The 11,412-nt window shown below is 37.1% G+C and overlaps 1 protein-coding gene across 1 annotated transcript; it reads right to left on the reverse strand.

The window, feature by feature from the left end:
- Positions 1 to 6,132: 6,132 nt before the first annotated feature.
- LOC122081222 (nudix hydrolase 18, mitochondrial-like) lies at positions 6,133 to 8,011 on the reverse strand. Its single transcript, XM_042648244.1, has 5 exons — positions 7,617 to 8,011; positions 7,260 to 7,389; positions 7,072 to 7,155; positions 6,826 to 6,954; positions 6,133 to 6,716 (listed from the first exon to the last, which is right to left on the reverse strand). The coding sequence occupies exons 1-5, from the start codon at positions 7,994 to 7,996 to the stop codon at positions 6,537 to 6,539; spliced, it is 903 nt and encodes a 300-aa protein (XP_042504178.1). The 5' UTR covers positions 7,997 to 8,011; the 3' UTR covers positions 6,133 to 6,536.
- Between the last annotated feature and the right edge of the window lie 3,401 nt (positions 8,012 to 11,412).

Raw genomic sequence — 11,412 nt, forward strand, 5'->3', positions numbered from 1 at the left:
TACAACTCCATACTCTCTTTATTACAATCAAGCATGCCCCTACCTCTATATATTTCAGTGCTTAAAGACCCCCTATAACTCAGACCTTCAAAATCATGAAATTACACAAAAACCCTTCAAATTTCAAAATATAAATTCTAAAAAATCCACCCAACACCGAGAGCAACTGATGATATTTCGGTTTGGATTTGTGAACTGGCTTCACGGAAAGACATATAACTTTTTCATAAGATATCCAATCGAGATGAAATGAAGTGTGTTGAAACCGTGACGGGACGCTCTATGACTTTCTAGAAGACCCAATCATCTGAATCAGCCATGTAAAAAGATCAAAATGCCCCTAGACTTTACCAATGATGTATCTTTCTCATACGGAATTGAAACGCAATGAAATCAGAACCGTTGGAAAGATCAGATTTTTTTCGTATTGTTACATGGAGAACACTACCTTTAAAAAATTCATCTTCAATGCCGAAACTGCCCTTGACTGCCACAAATGTCGTAACTTCTTCATACAGTATTGGAATGTGACAAAATCAGATGCACTGGACTAGATAAATTACAATCTATCTTTTTCATGAAGAAACAATCTTCTAAAAATGTCATTTTCACTGCCAAAAATTCCTCCGAGCATAAATAGGCCAATTTTACCAGTTTTGACCCAGAAACCCGCACCACCTACCATGGATGAATTAAACCACTCCATGCACACAATGTGGCTATGTTATCTCATCAATGACACTTAACGCTACCATGTCATCACTTTTGGCCATGTCACCCAAACTGGCCACATCATCACTGCCACGTGGCAGGGTTGCCAACAAGACAACCATACAACAACATGAACATGGGTTCTGATTTTTGGGAATTTGAGCAGGGCTTCTACACTATATTCTTGATGTAAGAATTGACTGTGGAAATTTAGGTAGGGCTTCCGCGCCTTATTCCCAGAATCAGAATTAGCTGTGGCCCTTCGGGTAGGGCTTTTGTGCCATATTCTTAGGGTTGGAATCAGTTGTGAAAATTTGGGTAGGGCTTCCATACTGTATTCCTAGGGTTGGAATCAGCTGAAAAATTTTGGGTAGGGCTTTCACGCCGTATTCCTAGGGTTGGAATCAGCTGTGGAAATTCGGGCAGGGCTTCCGCACTATATTCTTAGGGTTGGAATCAGCTTTGGAAATTTGGACAGGGCTTCCGTGTCGTAATAAAAATATTAAAATCAAATACAAAATAACTTAAACAGAAGTTCCGTATTAACCTAATATGGACGATGTGGACTTCCGAAAATAGGGCAGGACTCTGTCAACTTCAACTTCAGTAAGCTCGGCTCGGAATTTCTACAGACTCTTGTCTCTTCTCTCTCTCTCTCTCTCTCTCTCTCTCTCTCTCTTTTGGTAAGGTCTCTAGAACAGGGTTTTTTCTTCAGGGGTTTTTTTTTGTTTTGCCTTCTCAGTGACCTGAGGTCACTATTTATAGAAAGAATGAGGGAATCTGTGTAAAAATTCCATGTAAGGGGTTTAGGAGCCTGTGAAAGAGGTTCAGGGGCTTGTAAGGCCCCTCCCCCCGTGGCACTCTAATATATCTCCAAAAAATGTGGTGGCACCCCGTTATGCCTCCAAGCATGCCCGTAGAATGGGTGGCCACCCCGTAGGTTGGGTAGCAGTAGCCCTATGTGTTTGCAGTGGAAATTTTATCACCTAAAGCACTAGCCCTACGTGATTGCGATGGAAATTTTATCACCCGAAGAAAGGCTGCAAGTTTTGGTTGGGTTTGGTTTAGAGTGGTCTGATTTGGTTTGGTTTGGTTTGGTTTAGTTTAGGGTTTGGTTTTGGTTTAGGGTTTGGTTTAGTTTAGGGTTTGGTTTTGATTAGGGTTTGGTTTAGTTTAGGGTTTGGTTTGGGTTAGGGTTTGGTTTGGTTTAGGGTTTGGTTTGGGTTAGGGTTTAGGGTTTGGTCTGGTTTAGGGTTTGGTTTGGGTTAGGGTTTGGAGTGGGTTAGGATTTGGTTTGGGTTAGGGTTTGGTTTGGTTTTAAGGTTTGGTTTGGTTGAGGGTTTGATTTGGTTTAGGGTTTGGTTTGGTTTAGGGTTTGGCTTGGTATAGGGTTTGATTTGGGTTAGGGTTTGGTTGGTTTAGGGTTTGGTTTGGGTTAACCAATTCAAAGTTCAAGTAAATAATACGGCACACCTGGGTATCCATTTTTTTCATGCAAGATACTAATAGGACCGTATTTCCGAATACATTTTAATGATATGGGAATCGAGCACATACTAGGCTCGATTGTCATATTCTAACAAAGGTATTGACCACTTTCAGTCACTTTCCCTGCATCATTAAACAACATCGGGTTTGACCGATCACAAGTTCTGGGATAATCTGGACTTGTGCTGAAAATTCGATTTCTTTCCGAAAGAAAGAATATATGTCTCCTCATTACCCATAATTCATCATTGCCAAGGGGGGGACAAAAATTTGGCGTCTACACCAGCTTACGCCTACCTCGATTAATCTTCGAGGAGACTAGCGCAACAACCCACCGCCACGGTCTCCACTTAAATCGCATATGCATAGATAGAAAATCGAATCTGAGACCGTACACCTATCCACACATTCCCCGATTCGCCCTAACCATCTGGGCAACCCATGGATAAATGATTCTTAAGTAAAGTTTAATTCAGTCACTTCAGTCAGCTTTGTTTTTGTTTTCTCTCAAGAACTAATACTCAGATGGGGGGCACCACTTGTGATCAAAAGGGATTGTAGCAAAAGAATGATCATGTAGGTAGGATAAAAAATAGTAAGGTCACAAAAAAAAAAATTTCTTCACTAACCTTGTTTACAATAAGATTTTTCTATGAGTCTAGCATCTTTTTAGAACTGAAATACTTTAATTTAAGGGTGTCAATTAGTTAGTTTGGATTTGTTTTGGCTCGATTTCACCAGTATCACAGTGAAAATGAGTGAGTTCAAAACATGATCAAATAAGGATGCATTGGTTTCATTTCGATTTGGGTTTGGTTTGGTTTTGTTTCTTTTCGGTGTGGTTATGGTTTGATTTCGATTTTATCATATAAATATATTCAATGGCATATCGAAAAAAAAAAAATTCTGAATTTTGGGTTGATATCGGTTTTTTAGCAGGTTATATCAGTTTTGGTCCTATTTATAAGTTCGATTCGGTGTCTTATTAATTTCAGCGTGGTCTGATTCGATTTCAATGTCATAAAGCTCCAACCCAAAGCACACGGTTTAATAAGCTCATATTGGGTTCGAATCAGTTCGATTTCAGAAGGTTCCGTCCATGCTTCATGATCCAAAACCCTTAAATAAAGCCTCGGTCTCATGCTTTCTACTTTTCAACTTTGCAAAATAGTGAACTAGGAAATAATTGAGGTTTCTTTCACTTGTCCACTTGATGGCATATTCCAATGCATGGGCATTTCCCCTTAGTTTCCGAGGGCACCTTTTGAGTTAAACTTTCTTAAGATCAGCTTTTATGCACGGTCCTGTACATATACTATTGTGCCTTTCAACCGTTGGATGAGTGGGAGCAAAAGTTTAATAACACATCCCACCCCTCTCCCTCATTCAACAGTTGAAGGTCTAACTATGTACATATACACGACTATGCATAAAACTTTTCACCTTTTCTTAAAATTTTAAGAACTTTCTAGATAAGTTATGATGATGTCAAATTTGTATAAAATTCTTGGGAAAAGATTATCTGGCATAATGGAATGCGTCAATGATATGCGACAAGACAGTTACGCACATAGGAGGATAGTGAGGCCATTGATAGGGTGCTAGTGTTCTTTACCCTAGTGGCTTCGATAACATTTTCTCGAAAATTCTAACCATTGTTATATAATAATAATTTTAATATGTTCAACCCCCAATCAAATACTACACGGCAATTATTGCGGGTGAGCCTTCCAAGTCATGACATGATAGAATCACACTATCAACCATATCTTGTTTATGTAATGACTTTATGATGTAATAGGCTAATAGCTAGCTTTTGACATGTCATATTCATGTGGGAGAGGGTTCTCTATGCAAGCGGCATAGGGAAGTGTACTAATGAAGAGCTACAAAATGATTTCGTAAAAGAGGAAGAAGTAGAGGAGCCCAACAGTTGAAGTCATTCCTCTTATTGGGGATATATTGCACTTGGCTTCCTTCTTTTCTTTTGTTTCTTTCAAACATATTTGTTGTTTAGTCAATACATTATCTCATTCTTTGGCCAATTTTGAGTTAAAAATCATTGTTGATTCATGTTTTCTTTCTTGCCCAACTTGGCTTGTTAACGCTGTATATTCTGATCTCCTTTAGCCTTTTAATGCAGTCATCTTACCAAAAAAAAAGTGGAAGAAGTAGAAAGATTTCTTCATGTGATTAGAAGTGACTTATAGAAGTAGAGAGAAAGAAGATGATAATGTATCCTCCACAGTTGGTCATAGAACCTTTTCCTTATATCTAAAATGGGAAAAAGATTTCTATGGGGGAGTATAGCGGAGTGTTGGCCATGTGTCATAGTTAGTGTATATCATCTTACGAGAATACAGTATAGTGTGGATCAACTAGGGTCCTCTTTCATATCATTTTTCTTTTTTATTTTTACCTATTTAACACAAATCATTAATGAAAACCATTTTTTTTTTATCAAAACATAAAAATGATTTAGTAACTACTTGATAAAAATGATTTTTTTATGAAAAATAGTTTGGTATCCTTACGTGCAAAATAGTTTTTTGAAAAATTGGTGAAGAGATGTTTCCTTCACCCATCTTTCTTTTAACTCTTTCTCCACCTTAAACTGAAGAAGAGAGAGCAATGGGTTTGGATTTCTAATTACAAAGCAAATGACTATTTTACCCCTTCATATTAGGACTTTAAGCATGTGCTCATTAAAGTTTGCATAAAAATAACTAAAAATCAATTTTCGACAAAACATATAAATGACTTTTGGTCTCTTTTTGGTTTTTGTGTTTTATCAATTTTTATTTAAAATAGAAACAAGCTCCATAAATGATACCAAATGCAACCAAAACCGTTTTTGGGAATAAAAAAAAATAATAATAATAATACCAAAGAGGGCCTAGAAGAGATATGCATAAAAGTATTTGCCTCAAGGAGGAATCCTAGAATTCCTTCTGTTTTTTGGATTTAGAAAAGTGTGGATTTTCAAGAATGGGTATCTTATGATTTGTTGGGAATCTCATGATTTGTTGGGAATCTCTTAAGATAATCCACATACATTTGGGGAGGGGAAAAATGACCAACCCACCCCCATGAAACAAAAACAGAAAGTTTCTGTGAATACTTTCATGTGTGCTTCCAATGGCCTTTGTGTATGCATAAGAACTGCACTGGCCCACAAAAACACTTTCCCATCTAAAATATCCTAACTTTGTTTGGATGTATTAAAGAAATATCAACTTATACTGAATTGTCTTCTTAATACACAAAAATAATAATAATAATAATAATAATAATAATAATAATAATAATAATAATAATAATATTCTATTATACTATGACCCATTGTATTATTGCCTTCTAAGAAAAGGAGTTTTACCAAACAGAAAAAACAGAGGTGAAATGTCACCATCTGATAAGAGCCATGGTCCTAACTCCTAATCCTGACTTCGACTCTCTCCTCCACCCATTGAGGCTTCAGGCTAATTTTACAAGATTTAATGGTTCTCATGGCTTGGGCTTCAATGGGCCTAGTTTGTGGGCCCGAATTCCTCCTGCCCTTTTCTAGAAGAAGACCTTTAGATGCGGCGCAATCAATGCTGTTCCCACTACCCATCATTAACCACCAAACCCAAATGGAGTTTCCAAAGGCTTTACATGCTATGTTTTATGTTTAGTAAATCGTAAAATCTAATAGAAAATAAAAAGATCACTTTTGGATTAGACTTTTAAGAGAAAAAAATAAATAATAAACAAAAAGATCTGTGTCCACTCTGCATTTCTGTGGTGATAAGGGTGGTTCGCAAAACCCGAGGCTCAGGTTGATGCAGTTCTTGGTCATCCATTTCTGATCATCATTTCATGATTAAATCCAATTGATCTCCTGTATTGTTCTTCATTGATTGAAACAGGGCAACACTTGCAGTTGCAAAGTTCTGAAATGGAAAATTCAATATTTTATTCGATACAAAAAGTGGACTTGATTGATCTTTATGTACAACTTGAAGTTTGGTTGAAACCCCTTATGGGTTTCTAGAAATCAGAAGTAAAAGAAAGCCAAAAGCTGAAAATTTCTAACCTGCACAGCAATTGGAAATTACAAGAAGGTGCCAACAACTACTGTACATGAATCAAAGAGGTCAACCCATCAGTTACATCTTCATTTCCATGTCTCCGTCTTTCTTGATCAAGTGTTATTGAACAGTACCCAACCTCTGTTCTGGCTCTGGTTCGTAGAGCCTCCTCCTACCATGTAGCAAATGAGCTGGGTTGTTCTTCCAAGAGGCAGTGAATTAATAATTTGAAGGATCCCCCTTCCTTCTCTCTCTCTCTATCCTTCTCTAGAGTAGAACACAAGGAGCTATCTCTTCCTCACTAATTGTCTCTTCATCGCTTGAAGAACTAGGTGATCTTACTATGTCTTCTTCATCTGGTTGTTGCATCAAGCGTTTAACCAGTCTGTCTAGTGCTTCCTTCATCCAATGATGTTGACACACTTCTCTAGCCTCAGCCACAGTCATCTATAATTAAAAACCAACCCAGATTTAGAAAATTTCACTCCATTTGAATGGGGCTTTCATTAAACATTGAAGCAAATCTAAGGCTATGAGGCCATTAATCTGTACTTACCCACATCCTTCGACGATGGTTCTTTTCAGGCCATTGATCAAGTTGTTCTTTAACAAGCAAGGGGAACATGACACCTTCATAGAATGTGTTATATCTTCTGCTCTTGAAAGGCCATTCACCCAGTTTCCTCTGCAAGAAATTTAATTAACAAAATTCAATTCCAGATGGCCCCAAATTTGTAAACCAGTCTCTGCAAATAAAGGGAGGCTACAAACGATTTAATGTTACAAAAGAAACTAAACTGACCTGAACTTCGCCTCGTACACCAGCTTCTTCCTCTGTTTCTCTCTCAGCTGCATCTTCAATTGACTCATCAGATTCCCAACCTCCCTGAAGAAATAGAAACATAGAGATGATATCATGAACAAAACTGTTCCAGAAAGTCCAATTCAAACTCTGGTTTTTCTTGTAATTAGAGGGAAGATTTGGTATACCTTAGGGAACAACATGCCGTGACCCTTTTGGGAAGAAATTACAAGGATCTCTAATTCTCCTTCATCATCGATGGTGTTAGTGCTCTCACATGAAGGATGCTTCCCATTTTTGTATCTGTAAGGTACACATCTGCAGAAATTGAAAATGTCCACCAAATTTAGGTTCCCAATTTCAAAATTTTCTTTAGGAGGTTCCCAATTAAACGAAAATTTTTAGGATTTTGACATGTTTACAGAGAATAATTCAAGGAATTTGACCAATTTCAGCCAGACCCATTTCAAAATTTCTCCCCTTTAAACAGTTTTAAAACAAATTAGAACCTCAAAGAGTGGAACAATCGAAGAAACAATCCGTACCCAACGACTATACGACGACCTTCTCTGTAGCGCTGCAAATTTCTTCCCGTACGAGAAACCAAAGAAACCATTTTTGAAGATTTGCAAACAAGGGTTGCAAGAAACGAGCAAGAAACGAGCAAGTAACGAGAAACCCTTTCTTTATGGTTCAATAAGAAGACGAACACCCTTTGTTTGCTATAATCTTGAAAAGAAAGTAACAATCTCCGGAACAAAAACAAAACAGAAACGAAACCCAAATAGGAACTTCCTATTCTTGGAACATCCGAAGCAAACAACGGCGGGGAGAGAGACAGAGAGAGGTGAAGGGTTGCTTGCGGAGTGTGAATTTCTTGGATAAGAACGGCGGTCTGTGCCTTTAAATAGCAGAGGATGAACATGGGCGAAGAGGATGATCAATCCACGTGGAAGAACTAGATGCTCATCTATATAGATTCCATTGGATTGTGTCCGTCCATTATACCTGCTTTATAAAAAAAATAAAAACGAGAAAAAAATTAGTAGATTTGGGGAGAGACGGTCATGGAGGTTGTTAGTTGAAAACCGTGGATGCGCACGAACCATACCTGGACGCGTTGAGTCACTGACGCGTTTCGTTGATTTCTCTTATGGGATCCCACACATTTCTGCGTCTTTTCTCTTTTATTTATTTATTTTTTTTTTTTTTTCTTTAACTCTATATCAGTCCTCACTTGAGTCCACTTGTCACTTATCATGCTTTTGCCTCTCAACGAATCATCTCTCTTTCTCTTTTAAATTTTTTGCTTCAGCTTTGATGTTGGCAGGTCATCTGTTAAAGTTTTGATTTTTTGATTTGGTGGGAATGGGATTTTTCCTTTTTTTCGACCGACATCAGTTTAAGCCATGGATTTAGTTCACCGTAATGGTACCGATATCGTCTCTGCCGATCTAATCCCAGATTATATCGGAAAAGATCGGTGTATATCGATTATTTTTGCCCTTGTTTTCATGAAAAGTATTTTTTTACTGTTTTACCCCTGAAATAATATCAGTAATCGACCTGGATCAAGGATCGAGAATTGATCTTAGTTGATACCAATATGATACGACCGATACAATACCAATACTTGAAACCAACTCATATTTTTAAATAATTTTCATAATCTATTTGTTTTTTTTTTCATTGGATTTAATTCAAAGTTTTATATGTTTCTAACAATCCAGTTTTTTTTTTTTTTTTTGTTAGCCATCAATGTGTATCTAGGCTTTCGGCTTGATCAGTCCTGTGGGTCTATACTATCGTTTGATTCATTTTATGGGATACTTGGGGATGTCTTTGTACACTTCTTGAAGAAGCAAGACACCAACAGGTAGATAGTCTAGTGAAAAGAAGCCATTGCCTCATGACTGTTTGAGTCAACAGATTGTGGGTTTGACTTGGCATATTTCATTATTATTTGTTAATTCTAAAAAAACACTGTTTATCGGGTTTTAGCATAGGACTATGATCACTACCATGGAGCATTCTTTTTTATTTATCAAAGAAAAGCGAAGAAGCATGACACAAAAAAAATGAAACAATATGGAATACATAACTATAGAGAAAAAGTAAGAGTTGATGGCCGAAGACCTAGTTGAAAAAGGCTAAGGGAAAATTAAAATCTTAGAATTCATATTTTAGGCTTATAGTGTTTAGTATGATTTGAGTTTAATTTAGATTCAATTCAAACTGAATGGAATAAATTTTAGTTTCGGTTCAGATTCTAAATTGACACTCGCTACTCCAAGTAACTTTTAATTTTATGCATTTGGAGTCCCTTGATTTACACTAAGTTAGGGCGAGTCTTGATTAAGACTGATCTCCTATATAATTTTATTTTTTATTTTTGATCACACTTATGAGAATTGATCACACAAGGACTCAATTTCTATTAAACCATGGTGAGACAAATTCACTTTATCCACAAGATTTGACCTTCTAATTGTAGAAATGTAATCCTCAAACGATGCAGAAGATAATAGAAAAACAGAACAAACAATGCATACAAATTTACGAGGTTCGGCAATGTTATCTACATCCCCGGTGAAATGAGATTCTGTTTCACTATCAATGGAGAATAGGGTTACAGCGTTCGTCCCTCACACCTCTCAGTATTACTTGCACTACAGAGAAAGAAACCCTCGCTATGAATATATAGCGAAAAACCCTAATCCATAAAGTACAAAATTACCCTCAAATAAAAAATTCAAGTCGGGAATTGCGTCCCCCTACACCATCGCTATGCAGGGGGCCTCTTGCCCCTTGTAACCACCACGGTCTGCTAATCGGTTAGTGGGACTATCGTCCTACCTGTCGAGGCGTTGCACAAGTACTACCTGGATATGAAATATAATATATCGTACACCAATAATCTCCACATTTGCTTAAATTCTGTCAAACCTCCTGTAAAGATAACCTAGAGACGTCTTCATCCCCATACCTCATCAGAGATACAAATCCGTATCGATTTGGTGCATCCCTCATATTCAACAATGAATAATATTAATCAAATCCAAACATGACTCAAACTTTTCTGTAGTAATTGGCTTAATAAACATATTTGTAGGATTGAGATCTGTATGAATTTTTTTCAAGTGAATACTACCTTCTGACACAAGCTCCTTGATTTTGTAAAATCTCATATCAATATGCTTTGTCCTTGCATGAAACACCTGATTCTTTGCAAGATGTATGGCACTCTGACTATCACAATGTAATACTATACCTCCTTGCTCCAACCCCAACTCACGAACCAATCCAGTCAACCAGACTCCTTCTTTGGCAACCTCAACTGTCGCCATGTACTCTGCCTCTGTAGTGGACAATGCAATTATAAATTAAAGCATCGTCCTCCATAATATAGGTCCACCACCCAATGTAAATACATACCATGTAGTAGACTTCCTCCTGTCTAAATCACCAGCATAGTCAGAATCATCATAACTCATCAACTCTATGGAACTTCCTTTACCACTGAACATAACATCTATATCTTTAGTCTTGCTTAAATATCTGAAGATCCACTTAATTGCATTCCAATACTCCTTCCCTGGATGACTCATGTATCTGCTAACAACACTGACTACATGAGACAAATTCGACCTGCTAGAAACCATAGCATACATGAGACTCTCAACTGTGTTAGCATAGGGGACTTAAGACATCTGCTCCACCTCCTCATGTGTTGTATGGCATTCTCTTTCAGATAACTTGAAGTGGTTGGTTAACTGAGTACTAACCGGTTTAGTATTTTTCATGTTGAAACGCTCTAGCACCTTTTCAATATACATCTTTTGAGTTACCCAAGTTTACCTGCATTTCTATCTATAAGGATTTCTATGCCAAGAATCTTCTTAGTAGCATCAAGATCCTTCATCTCAAATTCATCACTAAACAAAGACTTCAAATAGATTATATTATGTCTATTCTTTGAAGCAATAAGCATGTCATCAACATAAAACATTAACAAAATAATGGAATTATCACTTAATACTTTATAATAAACACAATTATCATACTCACTTTTTGCATAACCAATCTTCATCATGTGGGAATCAAAGCATTTGAACCACTACTTGGGAGATTGCTTAAGACTATAAAGTGATCTCTTAAGCAGACAAACATGATCTTCATTTCTCTGCACTTTGAAATCTTCAGGCTGCTCAATGTAAAATTGTTCCTTCAAATCACCATGAAAAAATGTAGTCTTCACATCAAGCTGTTCAAGCTCTAAATCATACATGGCCACCAAAGCAAGTAGTACTCGGATCAAAGTGTGTTTCACCACTGGAAAAA

This window comes from Macadamia integrifolia, chromosome 6, assembly GCF_013358625.1.
Source record: "Macadamia integrifolia cultivar HAES 741 chromosome 6, SCU_Mint_v3, whole genome shotgun sequence".
Classification (NCBI taxonomy): Eukaryota; Viridiplantae; Streptophyta; class Magnoliopsida; order Proteales; family Proteaceae; genus Macadamia; species Macadamia integrifolia.